Source organism: Heliangelus exortis, chromosome 13 (genome assembly GCF_036169615.1).
Source record: "Heliangelus exortis chromosome 13, bHelExo1.hap1, whole genome shotgun sequence".
Lineage (NCBI taxonomy): Eukaryota > Metazoa > Chordata > Aves > Apodiformes > Trochilidae > Heliangelus > Heliangelus exortis.
Window position 1 is genome coordinate 692,841 of NC_092434.1, and position 24,454 is coordinate 717,294.

The 24,454-nt window shown below is 40.1% G+C and overlaps 1 protein-coding gene across 4 annotated transcripts in view; it reads right to left on the minus strand.

Annotated features, from left to right (window-relative positions):
- Window positions 1-220: 220 nt before the first annotated feature.
- BANP (BTG3 associated nuclear protein) overlaps window positions 221-24,454 on the minus strand; it is a 135,833-nt gene continuing 111,599 nt past the window's right edge. For all 4 annotated transcript variants that reach the window (XM_071756550.1, XM_071756549.1, XM_071756548.1 and 1 more), the window contains 2 exons: window positions 5,405-5,548; window positions 221-1,026 (listed from right to left, as the gene is read on the minus strand). In XM_071756550.1, coding sequence (XP_071612651.1) covers window positions 955-1,026; window positions 5,405-5,548 — 216 coding nt within the window. In that variant the 3' untranslated portion in view covers window positions 221-954. The remainder of the gene's footprint in view (window positions 1,027-5,404; window positions 5,549-24,454) is intronic.

Below are 24,454 nucleotides of genomic sequence, written 5' to 3' on the forward strand. Positions count from 1 at the left end.
AGAGGATTTGCAGACTCAAGTGTTAACTACCACCTTTTTCTCCCATTGAAAATTGAGATAATACCACACTGCAGTGTTGGGATCTTCCTCACAGACTTAATCTTACTCCTCAGTTTGACAGCAGAGCCTGCCAGATGGGGTCTGGGCTTCAAATACTCTTACAGCACAGTCCAGTCAAACTGTGTTCATTCCTAAGGCAGAGAGCAACTTGAAGCTGCACTATTCATAAATACACATTTATTTTTCATTAGAAATGCATAATTACAGCATTTAAAAGCATTTTCCCCTAGAAAAGTAGTTAAGCAACAGTACAAACAAAATTGTTAATCTTCTGCAAATACATTTTTCATTACACTGAACAGAAAACACCAGCAAAAGTCTAATACTTGCAGTTATGGGATTTTCTTTTTTTAAATATTTTCCTTTTTTGTTAAAAACACCATAGCAAATAAAAAAAAAGCTGTTGAAACAGTGAAAAATATTTGAGCTCTTGATCTTCTATATGTGGTAAGTATTGCAGAGTGGCAATACACTTCCTAAGATACCTGCAGACATTCAAATGGTGTATTTCACAGAAGAAATGAACAAGGATGAAACACTGAGTCTCACAGTTTTGATTCATTAAATTTCTTTCCCTCTTTTTTTTTTTTTTTTTTTTCTTTTTTCATTTTTTTTTTTCCCTGCTGTAACTGTATGTAAGGGCAGGCCCCATTTTTTTTTGTTTTCTGAAGGCCAGCTCCTCAGCTCATGTCGTGCTGCAGCTCCAATTTAAGGGAACGGGTTGGATTTATTCCCAGTGAGGACAACCAGCTCCTCAGGACTCTGCTGTTTGCAGATGCCTGAGGTGTGACCACGAGTCTGACAGACACGTCCATCCTCCTGGTGTTGCACAAACACTACAGCACTTAACTTCTGAGCCTGGCACCTGGGCTGACAGAGGCTTTCCCCATTCTCTTATTGAATTTGGATGGCTCCGTGTTCTATCTGCATCTCTGGCTGGATCCCTGATGGGAGGGTGTCAGTGCCCTGCAAAATGAAATGGGAAATCAGTAAATCAATACAGAAGTTGGTTTTTTGGTGTTTTTTTTTTTTTTTTTCCATTGCTGTAGCCAAGGGAATGTGAGCATGTTAGAATAAATACATTCTTGCATATACCAGTGCACAATCTGCGTGGAGAGCAGCTGGGAGACTGACTGGGAATGGGAATACACTTCCAAAGGCACCAAGAGTAACAGGAACAATCCACATGAAGACTAAGGAGACCAGTGCCCTCCAGGCTGGAAAGAGAAGGCTGAACTAATGAAATCAGGATAAAGATTTATAAAATCATGAGTGGGACGAAGAGAGCAAATAGAAAACAATTACTCCCTCTCTCTTCCCTCCCCCCCCCCCCCCCCAAAAAAAAAAAAACAACAAAACAAAACCAGAACCAGCTCTAAAATGAATCAAATTAAAACCCTTGTCTGGCACAACCTGTGCTGAAGCTGTGGAAGGACTTGTCCCAGCAAGCTGTACCTGCTGACAGCTCAGGGGTACAGAGGGGTACAGGGTTATGGAGGGAAAGTCCACCAAGGGTAACCATGGACAAGACAGCAAGAAGTCCCAGAGTGAGAGAACTGTTGTAGTTAAGGAGAGGAAAATAACTGTTTGCCCTGTGCTTGGAGCTTGCCCAGCTGGGGCAGGATATGGTCTAAAACTGCCTACTTAATCCACTACAGTCTGCCTCTATTCTGTGTAAAATAAGAACAGCCCTACTAGAGTGAACTTCTTTCTCGTGTAAAATTCTCCCTACAGGCCTGATTCCACTCCCTTTCCAAGCAAAACCAGTCCTCCATGAAAGGATTTAAAGCAAACGTAATTGACTTAAGCTTTCAAAGGAAGTCTCCTTAAAAATTCAATTACTGCCTACCAGTAGCCTGACAAGGCTGTGAAAGGATAATCCCACAGCAAACTGTCTTTTTAGCCAAGCTAGTTGGGGGAAGGAAAACCAGATTATGAAACAAACTTCATCTTTAGAGCTATAAGATGAATAGTATTTAAGAACAGCTGTACTGGCTTGGAGAAAGTCCATCACACCCAAAAAGCCTTCCCCTGATAGCAGCCAGTATCACAAGCACAGATAAACTACAAGACAAGGGCAAGCACTTAATGATCTTTTCCTGTAAGCATTTAATGATCTTTTCCTGTACACTCCCACAGATTCCAGAGATCTGCCCTTGATGGATTTCCCCTCCATGAATTCATCTCAGAGATGCTTAATGTACACCCTGGATCCAGAATTATTCCTGTGGCAGTACTTCTGCTATGAAAAAGTCTTACTCAAAGCTTTCAGCTTAGTATCTGCACGATGATCACAAGAAACACACAGGTTGGAAACTCAACTACATTTCCCACCCTATGGGTTTTACTCCACAGACACAACTTATTTTTTCAAATGAAAATACTGGAGGGTCAGAGTGCTGGGTCCTAAATCAAAGTTTTGTTGCTGAGCTGTTCCACCTCTCTGCCTTGTTGCCACTCATTGCACACAGCTACAGGATTCTTTCCTGTTCAACTTGCTGGACCATTTGTTGCTTTTTATGTTCCAGAAGTCAGTGTCAAAGTGTTGAACAAGTTTATCAGGTTTCTAAATTTGACAGCAGGTAAGTTTCCAAGTGCCTATCAAAGTTTTCTTTCCCATTAGAGACAAAATCTTTTTACAGTAATACAATTACAGAAATATTGAATCATTTATCCAACACTCAGACCAGAAGCAGAAGACTGCACGAAGGGATTAGATTTGGAATTACACTTTTTTTCCCCCAAATCCAAGAATATTTACCACCAGCATAAGAATTTGAGCACAGAATTATTGCCAAACACTCTTTATCATCATCACATTCTGAATTCCTAAATTTTGCAAGCTGCTGTAAGTAAAAATGTGTCGAGATGGGAAAACAAGCCAACTAAGCCTAAATCCCCAAATGATTCTGATTTCAAACCATATCTCCTTCCATACATGCATTTGCAGTTTTATGGCTGTAAAATATATTAATCATTTCTGTTTAGATATGTGGTTTAGGGTGACTATGAAACTGTCAGAATCCCAGCTTGTAACACTTCCCTCTACAGCTTATTTGTAAATACACTGAAAATAAAAAGTTGAATTTCATACTGCTGTGTGCTTCAGCTGAGGTCAGTGAAGGGAGTCATGTAAAGCAGTCTGACTCCTACCTTATAAAAATAGATAATAAATAATAAATAGAGCTAATAAAATTAAGATATATAAATAAATAAAGATTTATAATAAATAATAATAAGTATAATAAAATATAATATAAATATAATGATAAATTTATAATATATTTATAATATAAATATAAATAATATATAAAATGTAAATAGAATAGAAGTAATAATAAATAATAATATAATAAAATTAAGATAATAAAATAGTGTTTTATAAGCTTTGACTGATAAACAGATTCAAAATCATTGATAACATCTCAGTTTCATGGCAAAGAACCACATTAAAATTTCACTGCAGCCTCACTGAGAGGGTTAAGAGATCTGCGTGGGACTATTCCAAAATTTTAGCCCCAGAAGCTACGGGGCTCTCCAGAATAATGCAAACACCAAGCTGGTTTCTCCAATCCATTAACAGACCCTGAGCTTTCAGTTTGTGTAAACTGAGGAAATATTTCTGCCAAACCTATTTTTGGTTCTGTCTGGTTTTCCTTTCGCACTCTTCTTGCTTCACGTTCCTTTTCTGCTTCTCTTTAGCTGTGTATAAATCTCTGTGGTTAACCACAATATTAAAACCTAACGTGGTGCAAAGTGTCCCTGAAGGGACAAGGAAGTCCAGTGGCAAGGGAGAGGTGACACTGCTGGCTGTGTAACTGCACCCCAGAACCTCCTCCCAGCAGAGGGGGGAGCTGAGGACAGGCAGGAGGAACAGACCTAGGAAAAAGCCTATGGGATGTAAATTTGGAATTACTTTTTGCTTCATTAATTGCATGGGACTTGAGGATTTATAAAAAATGAGGCAAAATCCCTGTAGCAACTCCTACTGTCTGGTGGACACCCCAAGTGACTGTGAATACATCACTGAGAAGGTTTGGGCAGAGAGAAACCAACCAAGGAGGGAAAAATCATAGAATCATAGAATCATAGAATTGTCTGGGTTGGAAGGGACCTCAGAGCTCATCAAGTCCAACCCTTGCTCCACTCCCCCCGTGGTTCCCAGCCCATGGCACTGAGTGCCACATCCAGGCTCTTTGGAAATATCTCCAGGGATGGAGAATCCACCCCTTCCCTGGGCAGCCCATTCCAATGGCTGAGCACCCTCTCCAGAAAGAAATTCTTTCTCATGTCCAACCTAAACCTCCCCCTGACCACCCCCAAACCCTTGTTCAGCTCTGCCATTTGGTGGGCAGAATGCTCCTTAAGGGCTCATCCCCACGGGCAACTGAGTGTGCAGAAAGCTGGAATGGAATCTGACAGCACAAGAGACTCACGTGCCTGACAGTCTGATCCCTTTTGGCAAGGAGCATCATTTTTCTCAAAATCCCCCTGTAGCATCCAGGTGGGGAACCAGCGTGGACCAGAGCAACTCAGTGAGTCTCTAATTCTGGTCTCCCAACCAGAATCAGACAAGATTCCACTCTGGCTGCTAAGGACACCATTATATTTTGGCTAACACAGCCACTTGGCATTCTGGAGAAAAGAAGAACCCCAGTGGAGGGGGAAAAATACAGTGGGGTTCACAGAAGAATGTGGAACTATTTGCAGAAAACCTGACAACTGGTTTTAAGTCAACATTCTTGGCTTGTCAACAGTCACAGCTTCAAGCTGATGAGAAACTTTTTCTAGACTCTAATCCATGTTGAAATTGATTTTAAAAGGAAAAAAAAAAAAAAAAAAAATTAAAATAAATTCCTCCACTGTAACCCAGAGGATCAAGTGTTCACTTAAAACTGGTAACATTGAGACTCCTGTGGGAAATCCAGGGTGTTGATGAAAATAACTGGAAAACTGCTGTCAGAAAGGGAATAACATTTTTAAGAAAAATCTCAGTCTGAAAAATACTCTCTGGATAGATTCTCCAAGGAAGTTTTTTGCCCTGTCCTCAAACATGTCTCTCAGCCTTCAAGGATGCAGAACAACAATGATGACCTGAAGAACTACTCCCTAGAGGCTTTGAGCAAGAATACAAAAAGCAGGAATAGTCAAAGACCATTTTATACCTTTAACAAAATGCTATTTCCTATTAAAGATTTTCTTCTTTTTTATACTTAGGAAACAGGATCATAAACTCATTGGGACTGCAGGATTTCTGGGTAGATTGACAGTCTGACCAACAGATGTTTCAACCAAGAACAGTCAAATGGTAGAGAAATATATAGAAATAGAAATATATACGTACTTGGTTGGTTGCAGAGTGGTCTGTCACTGGTGTCAGCTGCACATACTGGACTTGGATGTCACTTCCTTGGAGGGGGGATCCATCCACACCCCCCGAGGCAGGCTCAGCAGAAGCAACAGCTATCAGCTGAGCCCCCTGCAACACCTGCAGGGGAAGGAAAGGAGAAAGCAGCTTGGAAACCACCACAATCAGAAATTCATTACGAGCCATCTAACTTAAACCAGATGCAAAACCCAGAGACCATTAAGAAGAAACACAAGCAAACTTGTCTATCAGGAACAGTTCCTTTAAATCCTGTGGGTTTCCGAGAGGACGTGGAACACAGATGGAAAGCTTCCCATAGCTGATGCTTACAGCATTTTTGCCTTAAAAGATTCCTAATTCTGGTCATGATTTTTGCAAATACTAAGTGGGACAGGCTGAGCAGGGCACATCAGGAGTGGGATAATGTCACGAGTCCCCAGCAAGATCCCTGAATTGTGCTTTTACTGCTAGATAAGGAGACACAGGTCCCAGATACTCCTGCTCACAGCCAAGGGCATTGCATTTGTGACCATTTATTAGTGATGTTTCTATTCCTGTTGTATGTGGAGGTGCAGATGTAAGAATTGCTGCCAGTTAATGCTTAAACACATCTGCACTGTGACTGGTGAAGACTCTGGGTCCCCTGTAAGCTTCAAAACCAAAAGACCAGTTTTGATCCATCTAAAAGTGCTTCCTTAAAAACCTTCTCATGGTTAGACTCATTTCTATTTGCTTTCTGAGACACAAATTAGAATAAAATACACACGTGCCAACAACAAGAAGTCCCCAGTCTCATTTTTAACATTCAGCTAAGATACACAAATTCAGTTTTAATTTCTGTGTGAAGGGTGTATTTTAAAAACATGGTATTTGAACTCCAGAGAACAAAAGACATCTTTCAAACTAAGGGAAGAGAACAAAGAACAAAAATAACATTCTCAGCAAAGGTTTTGCTCAACAAAGTTTGATTTCTCAGCTGATCTGAGGCTGGGTGGCCATGAAGGAGTGGGTAGACCAGAATTTCTCTAGGGAGTGTGGGAGGCAAGAAGAGGTCAACTCCATAAATGACCTCCAGGGGTGTTGTCAGGATTTTGTAAGGATCTTGGGTGTTCCAAGAGACAGACAGCACCAAACTGCAAGGGGATGCTACATTTTGTTTTTACAGGAATAAGCAAAATTCTCTCTTCCTCTGGTATTTATTTTGGAGCTGCACAGTTCACACTGTCAGAAGCACATCACACTCTGTCCTGCTGATTACCTGCAGGTCTTCAGGGTATTTTGTCTCATTTATTTCTGAACTACAAGCCTCAGAATGGCTGTGAGCAACTGAACGACTCCATCACTCTCACAGGCAAACTGCTTTACAGAAAAGAAGCCTAAAACTTAGAAGTTTTACCATCCCCCTCTGGTTTATGTATGCTGCCAATCCCACATCTTCCAGCACACTGCAAAAGAACTCCCTTTTACAGCCCAGAATCTGGAGAAGACCAAGTAACTCTGTATTATGTTACCTTATACCATAACTATGAGATTCATTTAAATTAAAATGATTATTTGCAGTTTCTATTTCAATTCCTGTACCATTGCTGAAATGAAGATACAAGTGGCTGAGAGCAGAAGGGCAGAATTGCCATTTTTACCCATTTCATTTTTTTTCCCCCCAAAGGAATTTGGCAGTAAGGCTGCTTCTGTAGCCTCAGTGGCACAGGACTTTGTGTTTGATTTGCTGAGCCAAAGAGAGGATCAACTCAGCCTGGAACATTTGATCCCACTTTTTATGTCTGAAGGCCTCTGTCAGATGTGGCACAATGATGAGCTGCAGCAAACTGAAGATGCTGCTTCACTACTCACCCTGTTTTCATAAAATAACACAATTTACCATGAATCTCAAGCATACCCAGACAGAAAAATCCAACTGAACTGACAAAAAAAAACCCAGCAATAAATTACATTTTCTCTAGGCACTACTGGAGATTATGATGAATTTACTTTATTTGTGTCTTGGCTTAAAGATATGCTAGAAGTTTGTTGTGCTGAAGAACTAAGACTGATGTCACCCTTTCTCCTTCTCATAAATAGCAGTATTGATGAACATTTTGCTCAGAAATAGTCCAGAGTGGCAAGTTTATGGTCCTTGGATTCTGCTTGCATTTGCAAAATCTTTTCCTTCCACAGAGCATTATAAAAACAGGTATTTCCATTTCCTTCAGCACTGGGAAGAAAGGTCCCAGGGGAAGAAATTATCTCAAAATATGTGTTGATAGGAAGACAGACAGATACAATCACACTAAAGCACAGAGCCCACAGAGGGGATCCAAGAACAGACTCTATCAGTATGACTGTGCTTCCCTGGAGAAAAAGAGGATTGAACCTCAGCCCTATGAATTCAATCAGCCTCATCTCATAGTTTTGCTCTGTCCCTAAATGTCACAAGTTTTAGATGAAATGATAGTGAGGCTGCAAAAATAAAAGACATAAAGAGATCCCTGGAGGAGATGGGCAGCAGAATTTTCTGCAAATGAGGTGGGTGCAAGCATACAGCTTTTTTTTGGCTCCTTTCTCACTTGACTTCCAGATCAATGCTTGAACCTTGTAATTCTTACCTGCCTTTGACCTTAAAATAATGGAACAGTGCCAAAAAAATTAAATATACACCCTATAAATGAACTTCTCTTCCCAACACCACTTGGCTTCTTGAATATGCTGCCTTCTTGCTCCTGAATAGCTAACAGGAATATGGTTAACCTAAAAAAATACTTAACTTCTAATAAAATTGATTAATTCATGCTCTGAAGCACACCAGGACAAGAAGCTTGGTGCCTCTCAGAACCATGGGAGAGTGAAACTCTCTGAAGCTCACTCAGGCTAGTGAGAGTCCAAGTGACTGCTGAAAACAAGCCTAAAAAAGACTGCTTTGGCAATGAACAAGCAGACCAAAAAATGAATTTGTGAAATAATTCAGTGGCGTATTTAGAAAAAAAGTACATTTGGTCATCCATTGCTGCCTGCTGCCAGCAGGAAAAACTTGTCTTGACAGGGAGAAGATCCTCAGCTCTCGGGGCTCTTGATATTGCACAATTATTTCCACTGCAAGCACAAGCAACAGCACAGCTGGAACAAAGCAGCTCCCTCACTTCTGCTCTTCCAGCTAGGAATTCCAACCACAGATACAAGCTTTTCCCCAAATAGAAAAACTAGTGGAAAATGTTTCTCAAGAAAAACCAGAATACTTGGGGAAATGTCTGTAAGATACTGGGGAATATCTCTGAGATGTTTGTATTTGAGAATGCTTTGAAGATAACAAACCTCTCCAGCACATTCTGTGACTTGGCCCAATCTTTTCAAGCCTTCCCATCCCAAATCTTGATGCCTCAAAGATGACAACACTGCATGGTGAGTCTGGTGAGGAGAAACTTCCCAAATTAAGAAATAAGCATGAAAAAGCCCCTTCCCTCACTATTCCCAACACTTTTCAGAATAAGCTGATCTTCCCTAAAGCCTTCAGACAGCAATATAAAGCCTTCAAAGTCTTGATGATTTGGGACATGCAAGTTAGAGAGCCTGAACATCCTATATTCTATTTTTTGTCCCTTCTTCAGTGAGACACTTGATGTGAGATATCATAATAAAATCAGCAGTAATAACGAAAACAAGGTGCTTTCTTTGCTCTTACCCTTTCTATTTAAAGACCATTTTAGCCCATAACTAAGAGTTCCCATTTAACATCCAACTGCCAAGGGCAGGAAACACAACGTTTAAAAAAAGATTAAAATTAAATAGGTTTTCCTTTGGTTTCTTCCAAAATGATTCAGGCATAGTTTCCAACCACGGTTCAATGCGTATCACATCCTCTGCTGATTTTTCTTATCACTGAGAATTATTCTTCCAGAAGCCCATAATTTGAAACATTTTTCTAGACCCCAGCCTTCAAAAATAGGTAACTGGTTTGGGACAGCTGGAGCTTGTTTACCAAAAAAGCCCAAACTCTGGTTCTTACCAGACTGAGCCTTCTGAAACACATTATTGCTACTGCTGCTGTGAGCTTTTTTTTATTTATTAATCTAGGCAAGCACATATGTTTGCCTACCTATAAAAACCAAGACATTTTAAAATTTTGGTGTCTTTTTTCCATCATTTCACCCCTGTTCCTACAGCAGGAATGCAATAAAAGATGATGTTTCTTTAAAAAAAAGGAGGGTTTGAATCACTGCAAGAGTGGTTGTTTATGGAAGGCTCACATCTGAAAATCCTGTAACACTTATAGCCAGCAAGGAACCATTTCAGCAAATGTTGCACAAAATAAATGAGTTCTGCATCTGAAAAAGGAAAGAACTCAGTGACACAGTCTACCTAAAGCAGTGGGGAAAAGGAAAGTTTGGGTCCAAAACTGTAAGGATGGTCATGAGCGTAGATGATTCCTAGAAAACATTTAAAAAAAATAAGAAAATACCTAATTGTCATCCTGCTACATGTCATTCAATGATGGCAAAAGAACAGGAATGCAGCTGAACAGCAAGCACATCTCCTCCAAATGGTAAGAAGCTCTCCTGATAAATGTGTTCACTGAAATAAAACAACTCCCTCTAGCTGATTCACTTCTGTCTTAAAGTTTCCTTCCTGGAACCATAAGAGTAAAAACATCCACTGCATTTAGTGCCAAAACCCCATTTATTTAGTGATTTAAAGGCTTACAGGCAAGTTTCTCTGGGGCAACTAGGCTCTAGATTTAGGTGCAGAACTTCAAACTTCTTAGCATCAGAAATTACTGAGTTTCTTGAGAGCATCAAAGGCTTAAGACCAACCAAGGTCTCCATCACCTTGGCATTTACTGTGGAATCTGGAACAGGGGATGCAAAATGACAAAAGAATGGAGCTGTATGGAAAAAACCCCAAGATTTTCCTTCCTAAGAAAATCTTTTGTAGCTCCACATTTCATCAGATGAAACGGAGCGAGACCCACGGCTGGGAAACAAGTTCAGGATGGAGGTTACTGAAGGAGAAAGGAAAATTCAGCACCCTGATCCACTTTGGGTCAATTTAATCAACTGCACCGAACAGCTCATATCTGCTGCTGCCTGATCCAAAGTTATCCTGAGGATTTTACAGCCCTATTCCAATGAAATGAGCTTTATAAAGTTAACAAGCCAAAGAGGAATGGCAGCAAAGGACAGACTGACCTGGCTGGTCTCAGAGATGGGGTTGTCTTCATGTTAAGATCAAGCAATACTCACTAAAAAACCCCACAGGAACCCTCTGCTACATTTATCTGTCCCATGTGTAGATGAAGTCAGAATCCATACAGGCTGAGGAAGTGTTATCTCTGCAGATAGATAAATTGACATGCAACCTGTAATTCTTCTGACCAAAGAAGGACCAAGGCTCATCCTCACACACTGCTCCAGCCTTTCCCCACCCGACTCAAACCTAAGCAACAAGGACTTGTGACAGAATTATGAGGCCGTTTTAAAGGATGCAGCTTTATCTTCCCATCTTTTCAAAATATTAACAGCAATAAAAGACTGGAAGTTCCTTTTCCAAAAAGATAAGGGAGACAGATGGCCCACAGCCTTGCAGAGAGTATCTGCAGCTTTTCTCTCCCAGGGTCTCATGATGAGAAGCATACAGAGGTGCAAGGAAGCACATGAAAGCTGTTACCCATCCTTTAGATTGTTTATTGGCAACCCTTTTCCAAGTAGAAGCCTCCAAATATGAGGCCTCTCTTTTTTAAGGTGCATTTTTTATGGCTGCTGTGTGTCCAATTTCAAGCTGCTAAGATCACACTCAAGGAAAAGCCAAAATACATACCACTTACATTTTTTCCAAAATAATCACGTATATTAATTTCTTGTTTTCCAAGCTGAACTTATTCTATCATTTTACTATTACCAGCATCACTACAAGAGAAAAAAGCCTCTGGGCTGTAATATGTCCTCCAATAATGTGTTTCATATCCAGCAGCCAGAGAGTTTCCAAAAAATCACATTTCTATTTTACTGTTACAATGGGCTGATGGTTTTCTGGTTTGTCTTACATGACCCTTACACAAAGCAATTTCCGTGAAAACCACAGCTGCTTTTTGAAGTACAACATCTCTTAGAGGCCACCCCACCTTTATTTTAAATATTTAATTCACAAAATAGGATAGAACACTGCCATACTGCCCCATCTTCTATGGGATCTCATTACTCCCTGAAGAAAAAAGGTTGGGAAGGTGAGAGCCTCTATTTTATCTTACCAAGTAGGCAACTAAACCTTTGCCAATATATTAAATAATTCTGGAATATTTGTTTTTAGAGAAACACATTACTTTGCATCTAGCTTTATTAAAAGACAGGTTGAGTCAATCATATCTAATAATCTAGGTCAGAGTGTACAAATGACCTTTTACTTTTATTATTTAGCATTTAATTACACTGCCATTTACATATCACTAATTATTCATCTTCTCTCCTATCTTTGATTAAAATACTGAATAGCGTAAGTCAAAGATATTTGTGGGAAAACATCAGAAAATACAAATTGGAAGGCCTAACATTATTTTTGGCAATATATCAACTGAGCTCTTTTGAATAAATTGAATACTGGCTTCAATCGGTTGCTGCAGAGCTCCATTTTCAACTGATTGGAGCAGCATGTTGGAAATATAAAGCAAATAAGCCAAGTGTCAATCAAGCTCCCAGCAAACAAGCCCAGTTTTAATAAAGTAATGCTGATTCACATTAAGTATGCTCACAGAATTTAATTCTTTGCTAATTACCTTCTAAGCACTTCCTTCAAACTGGGCATATTTAATGAATTAAGGCCACACTCCCCAGTGCTGGTGCTCAAGCAACTGATGCCAGAGGGAAGAGTTGGCTAGGAAGTCCCTTTTCCACTTGAGCAAGAGAGCAGGTATGGACTGGGCTAAGCAGAGAAGAAAGGAGAAAAAAATAAAAAATTAAAAATAAGTGTACCAAGAGATTCTGGGGCAATGAAGCAGCTACCAAAGCTGGAGACCCTGAGTCCTAAAATCACAGAACGTCAGGCTGGAGAGGACCTCAAGGATCACCTGGTCCAATTCTTCTAATATTATTGTTTATACGAGATGTCTCAGCTCCCCAGAGAGATGAGACTTAAAACTTTCCAAAATGGGGGGATCTGGGAGACCATTCCAGTGTCTGACTGTCCTCAGAGTGAAAAACTTTCCTCTTGTGTTCAACTGGAACCTCCCCAGGAGCAACCTGTGCCCATTGCCCCTTGTCTTGTCCATGTCCATATCCTTCTTGGCAGCTTCCATCACCCCAAACCAAATTGCTCCACTCACCCATCCTTAAATGTTGCACAATAAGGTTCTTGCAGAAATCACACTGCTAAGGCTTTTATGCCAAGGTAATATATCCCCATTACCATCCCAATGTTTCTTTTAAAATAAAAGTATGTTTGATATGAGGTCATGGGAAACAATATAAACTGGATCCCCTGTTCTTAAAGATTAGTTTTTCATTCTGAATTTACTGATCTAGTTTGTAAAGTTTACTTCGAGTCATTCCCTACTCCAACAACAACCTGCCCCTAAATTACCTGTTTACTTCTTACATAAAATGTGCCAACATAAAAATAAACTCAGCATATATAAAAGTCTTACATACAGCAGTTCACAGAGAGAGGAACTCTCCCTGCTGTGTATTTTTAAGTGTGCTGAATTGAACCGTGCAAAATGTGACCTTAAATCTGTCAAAACTTCATTAACTAACACCCCTACAGAGACATATAACTGAAAGCACCTCCTTTAAATTCCCCAAACTAAAAGGCATGAAAAGTGAAACTGATTTCAGCTCGACCAAGTGTGGAAAAATGAAAAGAATAATCCCAGGCTCTGCTTTTATCAGCAGCAATATTTCCTCGCATAACAAATAATAAACCATCTCATCTGCTTCTCCTTGGAGCACACACCACAGCACAGCTCCCCTCAGTAATGTCTACTCTGAGATTCCCCTGCACAAAAACCTGGAGAAAGGCATGAACACAAACTGCAGTTATTGTGGTTACTTAAACAAACTTTACAGAACTCTCCATCCTTCTGGATGCTACCGCGGCCGCCTCCAGCTCAGCACAGGGAGGCAGATCGGGGCTCAGAGTTTTTAAACCTCCAAAAGCACCTTCAAAAGCCCTTTCCCAACGTCCCACCTTGCTTCCCAACTTCTCTATTTTGGCCATCCCCAAGGAGAGCAAGGCTCAGGGAGCAAACCCAGGAGCAAACCTCTCCCCTGAAAAGCAGCTCCTCAGTGAAAGCACCGGGACTTCCCAGCGCTTTGGGTTTATGGGCGGCAGCAGCCACCAGGAAAACCTTGTTAGCAGGGGCTGAGCAAAGGAAAATGAGATGCCCAGAACTGCAAGAAGTTTTGGAAGGGGTTCATGATCCTGATTAACATTGGCTGTACAAGATTTTTTTTTCCAAAAGAAGTTAAATAATTGCAAATAAATAGTCTTTGAAAATTGTTCAAATCTCATTCGGTAAGTAAACTGGAGAAACAGCAGGGGCAGAAAAAGATCAAATAAACACAGTTCATATTGCCTTTTTTTTAAAAAAAATACAAGCCCTGCTCATGCCAGAGGGTCCCTCTGACCCTCCCCTCAGCACACTGGAATAACCTGACTTTTTATTTATATCTATATATATAATATTTAAAAGCAGCTAATGTACAAAAAAATCCCCCAGGCACACAATGTCTCTCCAGGTTAAATGCATCCTACCTAAAATTAAGAGAGCACCTGAAGACAAAGGTGCAGTTGTTAGAGGTGTCTCCCACTTTCACTGGGGGTCCTTCAACACTACCAGCTCCTTTGAGAAGTGGTTGGTATTGAAGACAAAAGGGGTAATCAGTCTAATTAAAACTTTATCTGTAAACTGTTACGCTGGCTGAGAGGGATGCAAAGTTAATTACTGGGAAATAAGTGCCTGAATTGAGCTCTGTATCACGTGATCTAAATACAATGAGATTATGTGAAATCTGATATTTAAGCAGTCTTGTTGACAGTATTTTATTTTAACTCAGTCTCAGAGGCAGTCAGGCAGCAGCACATCTGCCAGCAGCAACAGGTAATGAAGCAAAGGAAGAGCCATGTTGTCTCAGGATGCTTTGAGGTCACATCCCCTGGAATCCAAGTAGCATCCTTCCTTTGCCTTCAAGTGTAGATGGGCTCAGGCCCTATAAAATGATGTAAAATACACCAAAACAAAAGACAGACTTTCACTGGCAACACACTTCAAACTCGCACATGTGCAAAACTTAATTGTAATTAATTGGCCGTTCAGCTGCGGATGTAATTCCAGAACAAATTACTTGGTTATGGAAAGAAGAGTTACCTCATCGAAACACCCTGTATCAAATTATCCAGGCTCTTGGGAAGCAGGAGGCTGCAAGGAAATCTGTCCCATCCATCTGACTCATCTTTTGTAGGAAGAGACTCTTGGTAAAGCACCCACCAAGGGAAACTTCTCCAAAGAGCTCCGGGGTTAGCTGACAGCTCTCTGCAGGTTGCTCCCAACCTCCAGCTCCATTTCAGCTGTTCCAGAAGAGGTGGTTTGATGTATCTGCACCTGCCAGAGCTCCCTAAAGCAGGTAGTTGTGCCCACCTTCTCCTTTGAGGGCCAGGCTCTGGTTATTCCACCTCTTTTATCAGTCTCTGCTCTGCTGAACCCACGTTTCACATCCCACATGCTGCACGCATGCAGATGGAGAGGTGACTGCCCACACCCAAATTATTTCATTTATCCCAAACACCTTTTGGGGGAGAAAGAAGAAGACATAAAAAATATCTAACTCAGCTTTTCAGCCAGCTCAGCCTTCAAGACTATGTTACAGCTTGCAAAATCCTCAGAGTTAATTCAGTCTGAGAATGGTGAAGATCGTTCAGCTCTCTGCAATTGCAACATTTTGTGATGAAATGGTTTACTGTAAGCAGGAAGTAAAATAAAATTGATGGAATGGCTTCCAGAAGAAAGGTTTTTCAAAAGTGGACAATTAATTCTCTCTCTGGTAATTCGCTATTTTGAGCAATACTAAAGAAGCCTTTGGCTTCAGTATTTTTTTTCCAACAGAATGTTATTCTTGGGCTTTGTTCAACGTACAACTGAGTGCTATTAAGAAATGGCTGGATAGTTTAGAGAAAATACTACAGTGTCAAAGAAGTCTCACTAAACCCTAGCTGCTGAGTGCAAAAACTCCAGAAAGAAGTCATCCACCAGTGACCCAGACTCCTCTGACTGACCAGCACTGGGAAAGGTTACTGGAGTGAGCAATCAATGGTGACTCACCCAGCATCTGCCTGGTGGGAAATTTTTTCTTGTGACATAACCTAGCCAAGAGGGAGAGGATAACTCAGCCCCAAAGGACTGTCTCCCTTTTCATTTTTATGGGACAAGTCCCTGCTAGCCTGACAAATAAGCACATCAGTCAGAATATCAGCTGCAATGGTCACATCCTCCCTGTTTCAAATTCCTGATGGGATTAGTTATATGCTTAAAAGGTCAAGGTAAATGCTGAAGTGCTCTCAGCCTTTACTCCAATATTCTGCTAAAGTCTTCAGGCAACTTCAGCAGAAATATAATTCAATCCTTTAATAAATAACTTAAAACTAGGATTTGGACTCTTTGTGCTGATGAGAGGGTCCATCTCCTCCAATGAGGCTAGTAGTAAATATACCACTTAAAAAGAGGAAGACCAGATATCACTGAGGATCTACCAGAATCACACACATCTGTTATTTTGCTTAAAAACAACTAAATCAATTTATCAGTTTCCCCTCGGACAAGTGATTTTACTTTGATTCCAAAAAGAAAAGACATTTGGGGGGAACTGCAAATGTTTACATCATAACTGGCAGTGGTTTTTTGTTTTTTTTTTTTTTTTTTTTTTTTTAATACTAGCAAAATAACAACTGAAAGTTTGGCTCTTGTTGCTAGGGTAACAAAACACTGCTCCTACCGTACACTTCAGGATCCTATTAAGTTGGAGAAATATGGATGGGGGGGAAAAGCACATGGGACAACAGCCTGAGCCTTTTATACACAGAGGAACAGGAAAGTTCTAGTATTGCAACGTCCAGGAAAGTCCTATGGAAAAGAAAATGGATATACTGCCTCTTGCACTTTAATTATGAAATGATGTAATTGGCTGGATTTATAGCAATTGGGATCAGAAGGACAGAATGGCTTCAAAAGGACAGCAGAAGAAAAATGGCAGGAACAACCACAGCGAGGAGCTAACTGCAACTGTGCCTGAACTATAAATCAGAAGCTGAAGATAGTTTTAAGCCAGTACACGTCAATTAAAAAATACTTAAATGAAAAAGCAGTACTCCTGAGAGTTACCTGATCACATCAATAAGTTGCTTACAGAAGCCTCACACAAATATAATGCTGGGGATGTCATTTGAGGGAAAAAAACCCAAAAAACAGAAGGAGGAAAAATGTTGTAAACAGGACAGAAGTTAAAGAGCAGATCCAAACCTTCTGGGCTTCCCTTTGAAAAAGGTTTTGATTTTCCACCCAGATCTCAGAGGTGACAGGAATGACAGACAGCTGGAAGATGCACAAGCACAAGGTGTTCAAGTCGTATTACAGCAGGGTATACACAGCTCTAAGGGGAAAATGTACTCCAGACTTTAGAATAGAAATAAACATACAAAATGGCTGGGATTTAGAATGAAAACCACCCAAGAACACCCAGAATTCTCAAAGTACTCATACAAAAGATGATAGGATGTCAGTAGGAAGAGAATTAAAATACCCGACTGTCTCTCTTGGCTTTAATCTGCTACTAAAGTTCATGTAAAGAGAACCCAAAATAATACAGACTGCATCCACTTCAATTAAATTATTCACACTGAGAAAGACCACGTTGCTGTGCACTGCTCAGTGTGTTCCAGCACTGACCAAAACTAAAAGCAGATGTCATGTGTATCATAAGCTATATAACATCTTCCACCTCAGGAAAACCTCTTGCATGTCAAAAACATTTTCAGTCAACAGTTCAAAGAAAAGCAGATAGGAAAACCAACTGATTTACTCCATTAAAGCCAATGTTCTCCCAGATATCATTTTATAACCATCACCTTTTTTACAGCCTTCACACCCTCAGACAAATGCAAATCACCATCTGATTTCCATCCAAGATCACAGGTAAGACATCAGTTTGTATCCATACTTCTCCCCACGTGTAGCCATATAATAGCCATATGATTTCTTACTTACTCTGAGCCTACTCATTCCCTTCAACCAATGCACTAAAGGGACAAATGTTTCCAATTCCCTGGAGAAGAGCTTGGGAATTGGTGCTTCTTTCACACCAGCATTTAAAGTGCTGTCAATGTGCTCTTCTTCTAATTCAAAGTTGTAAAAAGAAAATAAATCCTAAGAGGGAGTCAGTCGTGTACTTAGATGCTATGGTACTGCAGATGCTACTTTCCCAGTTTTGCAAATGATTTCCTGGGGACTGAATTAATTTCTTCCGTTATTTATTTTTCTCAAGCTGAAGCCAGTAACCTGACATAGAAGAATTATACAAATTCTTAAAAATATGTGAATTGCCAGTTACAATCCAGAAGGAGAACACAAGTCAAATCATTTTTCTGCTAGTGATTTTCCAAATATTTTTTTTTTTTTTTTTTTTTTTTCTTGCAAGTATTAGCCTACAGTATGAAGCCCTGCCAGGGAAAGCATTTTCAGAGATTCTAATATTACAGATTATAACTAAAACTCTGCTGTTAAAATTCAGAACAAAGAAGAAGAAGAAGTGATTGTTTATCCTCTTTGCTCCCTGCATTGCTTTGAAAACTGCATCAAGTCATTCTGAACACATTAGGTAACACATACACCCTGTTCTGCTATAAATCATTAAAATCTCTTTGTTTTGAGGGTGGAAAACAATTGGCACTGTAGTTGAGTGCCTGTTCCCCCCTGTGAATTAAACTTCAACCATATGTCTGTTGTCAGGGCAATTCTACCCTGGAAGAACACAGGTCTCAGAGCTCCTACAGGGCTGTGTCACTCATCTCCATGCCCTGCCATTTCTTCACCCATTTGTGCTCATTTTCCACTCTGCAGAAATTAATTAGAAATTAGCAGGCATTACTTTGGGATGCAGTTCCAGGAACCATCCAACTCCGCATCTTCTCCGACTCTGCTGAAAAGCTGAAAGTTTTACCTATGTGGAGCTTCCAGACATTTATGGCCTGGGGTTGAACTTCACTCAGGGTCTCCCACACAACAAAATAAATATTCTGCTACCAGCTGAGCCTCCAGGCCAGCCAAAGGTCTTTACTTTCTGCAGCCATATCCAGATAGCATTTGCATACATGTTCCACTTTCCGATCACCGTTTGGAATTTTTTTAAAAGGCATTTTTGAAACTACTCTCGGTGTTGGGTTTGTGGGTTTTCATTTTTCTTTTTTTTTTTTTTTTTTTTTTTTTATGAGAAAAGAAAGAGGAATATGGAGTGCGAATTTGAAGCAGACTTCAATGAAAGGTTTGGACCCAAAACTATTGTTTTCTTAGAGTACACATCTGGTTTTCCCCAGTATGCTGCCAGTTCTGTAACACAGTTTAATACCCAGCTGGGATAATGTAAAACTAGCATATAACCTAAAATAAATGCTAGAAGCACATAGTTTGGTTCAGTAATACTTGTATGCATTAAGTTCAGCGTGAATAACATTTTACCCACGTATCAAAAAATCTGTATCAATGAAGGGGGGGAAATAAACCCACACCCCAAAGCAGGCACCCTGCATGTGTGTGGCCACACAACTGGAAACGAGAACTAAAACTCACCAGAGAGGCAGAAAATCTTGCTTTTAAAAGGTTAAAATGACTTTTTTTTTTTTTTTTTTTTTTTTTTTTTTTACAATCAAAACGCAAGTTTTTAAAGCAAGGGCATTAAAATGTGGGTTTCTCATCACATCAGAAAGGAAATATCAAAGCACCTCACACCAGCTGCAGGAATGTTCCCTGGGCAGCTGACAAGCTTTTCCCTGACCAACTTGAAAATTTCTCCTTTTCTAGTCCGTGGGAAGTAGAAATGCCTGGTAACAAAATTTGTAATTCTTCAGAAATGAAGGCTACTGGAGTGCACAGAGGAAACTGCTGAACAAAGAAAGCTGAACCTACAGAACACTCCTGTATCGAAAATCACCTTTTGGCAACTTTGGTGGCCAAAACATGAAGCAAAACCTCACAGCAAGAAAAGTGACAACCTGATAATGCTATGCTGAAGGCTGCTAAGAGGTAAGCATGAAGCAACACCACGAGCTCAGTTTGAGAGCTATCCATAAAATGCTGCTAAAGGAGTTTCAAGAAGTGTCAGTAAAAGTTATTCTGCCTTCCAGCCCGTTAATGCCTGGGTTATTTTGACTCACATTTTTATTCACACAATAACTTTACATCTTACAGTCTGACTCTATATAGCTAGCTGGTTTTTCTAGAGATGCAGAAAGGCTTAAAATGGATTCAGGGGTTTAGGAAAAAAAAAAACAAAAACAAACACATTTGGACTTGATCAAATCTGGTCCTGATACAAATTATAGCATTTACAAACCAGATTTGCAGCCCTCGCATGGTTTCTAAGACTGCCTTGGGAATGTCAAATGCCAAGATGCTATTAATATAAGGATTTCATATAGCACGTGCTCATAAAAAGCTTTTTTTTTTTTGTATCTAATATAGAACATGCTACATTTTTCTGAAAAGTTCATGTTAGGCTTAAGCCAAACAAGATCATTGAGACAGGCACCCTGAATGACCTTGCTGCACTGCACCAACCTGTGAGACTACTTCCACTCATTAATTACTCCACTGAGTAAATTGTGCAGACTTTTGCCCTGAGGTCACAGTTAATATTCTGAAAATCTTCCCTCTCACATTTGTAATTCCTTTCCAGTGCCAAGGTGTTCTCCAAACCCTGTTCTCCTCCTGGTACCAACATTTTCCTCTAGAAAAATCTTTGGATGTATCATGGTGTAATCACCACAGCCCAAGAGCAAGGACCCCAAAGTGCAGACTGCAAAAGTTATTTCATGACCTCCATCAAATCCAAATTTCACACTTACAGAGGCTTTCTGAGGAAGAACAAGGAAATGGGATTTAAGGAGAAGGAGCTAAACAAATGCCATTTAAACGACTGCCACTGCAAAAAGATAAAAGCACAGGAAAGAAGAAAGGGTGTAAAAAAGACTCCTGAAGGGTGCAGGAGATTTCTAGTTTACCAAGTATTCCCTCTGATACTTTGCTTTTATTTAATTATGGGTGTGCATACTGCACTTTCACACATATATGACTTAGATCACATGAGGCACAAAAACCCCAAAAAACAAAAACCCTTGTAGAGTAAATAAGCTAGAGGATATGAGTAAAAAAATGGTACTGACAATTTTAATTTTAAACTTTCTTTTCCTTTCCAACACAGTCAGATTTTTAAAAATCTCAGATCAGATCAGATCTTAAATCTTAATCAGATTTTAAAATCTTCCGTATTTTTCCATCCTAGCATTTGAGATAAGCACTAAATCACTTTATACCATCCTAGATAATGATTAGCCAGGGCTCCAAAGCAAGAAACAATAGTTAATTAAATTAATTAGTTAATAATAGTTAATTGGATTTTAAAGTTCAAATCAGGGCAGACAGAACGTAGCAAACTTTTCTAACAACGTTTACGCTTTGTGAAAAACCTCATCTCCAAGACGTGGAAGTGAAGATTTCTAACCATTCTCATAACAATGACAACATCCCCCGTGTGATGGATCAGGGGTTAATTTAATTGCCTGAGTGTCCAGACAGACAGCTGGAAATAATGAGATGAAGGAGACCATGAAATCTTGTCCCGACCTCCAGTGCGTGAGCCGAGCCCAGCGAGCGCGCAGCAGCTCGTGCCTGCACGTTCCCTGCGTGCACAACAGGCTCGAGTCCTTCCTGCTGGTCGTTTCAGGGATGCAAAACTTTTGCCTTCTCCAGAGATGACATTTCTCTGCCTGCAGCCCTCCCAGTTTTTAATATTAGGGCTCAGTGTTTGAATGCTTTGCCTCTCTATGCTGCCGGGGTGCAGAGCTGCCCCGTGAATCCAGCTGCGGTCTTCGGCCCCTCCAAACAAACACGGTCCTGGTTTGCCCCTTGGAGCTGCATCTGATTTGCAGATGTTTCAGCTCTTCTTCCCTCCTGGAATCCTGCGTGGGTCTCCTGAGCAGCAGTGGCAAATAGCAGCATTTTTCTGGGTACTGACCTGCCGGGTTGCCGAGTTCACACCAGATTTTTTTTTTTTTTTTTTTTTTGCTGAATATTGTATTAACACGATCCAAAATGTCACGAGGCATTTTCTGCCTCGAAAAAAAGGAAAGGAAAAAAAAAAAAAACCACCTCAACTTTTCTTGGCGAGATAAGGTTACCCATAAGTAACTTTTGCAATTGTAATACTATAATCTGAACCTCTGACAACCTTTGGTATTTCTATAGCTTCGAAATTTGTTCCAGTGCTAATTTCTACTAAAAACGTGCTGTCGTTTTGAATCAAACTTCTGGTGACATTTCCTGGGGTCTTTCAGAGCCCCACACAGGCCAGTGCTAGACCTTTTACAGCTTTATTTACAAAGAGCTCCTTTCAGAGGACGAGTCAGCTCCATCTACACTGGTGCGTGTCTTTAAACCATTAGAGATCTCCCCACACCAAACACTGCTGCAGTTGCTGACATTCACAGCTGAATTTCTGATGCATTAGGGCACGGGGAAATGGTGACATTACACAGTTCCCTTTGGACTTGTCAGGGATTCTAATGAACAAGAAGCCAGAGCAGAGCAGCTCCCTCCAGGAACGCAGCAGTGGTCCCAGTTGGCTCCTGCAGCACACGATGCTGCTCTGCAAAGGAACAAATCCCAACCCCGGGGCTGGACACCCCTCTGTATTTTTCAGTAATGAGCAAAAGAATTCATTGGAGAGCCTCTTGCCATTACTACTGAGAAACATTACTTCTTCAGACAAATAACAGGTGCTGCTCTTCAGGAAGGCAAAGAGTAAGCTTAGAAAAAAAAAATTCAGAAAAACCGCTCTGAAATTTCTGAACCAACAGGGGAAGTTTTTAAGTGCTTGGATGATGCAAACAACAAAACAGCTCTGGACTGAAGGGAATAAAGTGCACGTGAAAATACTCACCGTGGACAAAACTACCATAATAGCACGGGAAGGAATGTGAAGATGTTTATGTGCATCATACAGAAAAAAGAAAACCTCGGCTCTCATTCACATTTTATCCGTCTGAAGAATCTTGAGAGTAAGGACACAAAGAGAGGCAGAGATTCCACTCTGAAGATTAAGAGAGAAACTGGAATTGTTCAAAGTGACCCCGTTTGTTCTGACCACGTTACCTTCAGGATAAAAATTACTGTGGAATATCGATGGCACTCAAGAAAGTACAAATAAAAAAAACCTCTCCCTGCTGCCAAGCTCTGCTGTTACTGTACACAAAACACAGGATAAAAATGTATTGCTGGATGTTAAGATAAACACAGGGCACAGAGGATAGGATTTCTATCTTGATAAATGGCTATGAAAATTTGTAGACATTACGTTGATGAAATACTAGATTCTAAGATTGTTTAGGAGTAAGCAGAATTGCAATTAGTTTTTGTCATGCCAGGTCCACTAAAAGATTAAAGGGAGGGGGGAAAGGTCTATACTGAGCAAATAATCAAACACTTAGTTCTAAACATAAATTACAAAGTACATCAGTAAAGAAAGTACCTACTATAAACAACAAAAGTTTCAATTCATGTATCCAGCTTAAAGCACTTGAGCAGAAGCCAGTTGTGCAGTAAAATAATGTTATCTTTCCACAGCTTCAAATGGAATATTTTAGATCCGCAGATAAAATTCAAAATACATCATATATATCACTGAAGGAAAAAAAAAAAAAATTAAAAAAAGGAGAAAAGCAGAGATAAGTTTTATTGTTTTTAATGTGGCTGGAAATTAGATTTCAGACTGAAAGAACAGGACAAACAACACAGGGTCTTACGTCTAAATAAGTTTGTTCACTGGTTGATAACTGGGAAAAGTTTCCATCCAAGGAAAATAAATAAAGAACCTGACCCAGCAATCCAAAGGGTGAGAGAGGATTCAGTCTGTGTGATCCTGAGGACACAAATCATGGTAAATTGCGTGCTAATAAAGAGACAGCTCCGAGCCTTACAGACCAAAACATTTCTCACGCTTATCCAACACTCTGAATGTTTCTGGCCTCGATCTTCCTCTGGGCCCAGCTGCTTCAGACTGAAGTATTAGCAGATTTTGGCCCCTGAGCTACTTCAGCCAGGTCCAGAAATGCTGTGAGGACACAGTGCTCCGGGTCCTCTGTCACACACAGAGCCTTGGCAGGTCACCCGGAGAGCACCTGAGGTTTTAAACCATCCTCATCCCCGGGATAACACAACATTTTGTAAGTTTTTTAGCACACCTGCCACCCACAGACTGGGACAGAGGAGACCAAGAAAAAGTGTGCAGGTTTGGGTTTTCTTTTTTTAAACAAAGTCCAATAAAACCTTCATGAAGTTGATTTCCAAGCAACTTGGAAAGCTAAGCCAGTTTTAATGTCACGATGATGGAGTATATTTAAAAAGAAAATGAAAAGGGAGGATGATTTGGCTTCAAAAGTTAGATAAAATGTATCTCAGGCCTCCAAAGCACAAATAAAAATGAGTAATTAGCTGCTAACCTATTAAACATCTCAAAGCTTTTACTTCCTCGGTGGTAACATATTGAATGGTCCCAAATTTTTTTTAATGGGATATAATTTCTATTGGTCACTTATGACTAAAAATGCTTAAAAGCATCAGATTAACAGCTCTGAGGGAACATCCAAATTTTCCCGACTTTGAAAGTTCCGTTTTCAACTTCTTTAGCAGCATTATTGTCTATTTTTCTAAAAGCCAGGAATTTCAAACGAAGAATATTTATGGGAGTTTATTTAACATTTCTGCCTTTACTTCTCCTGATTTAAGGG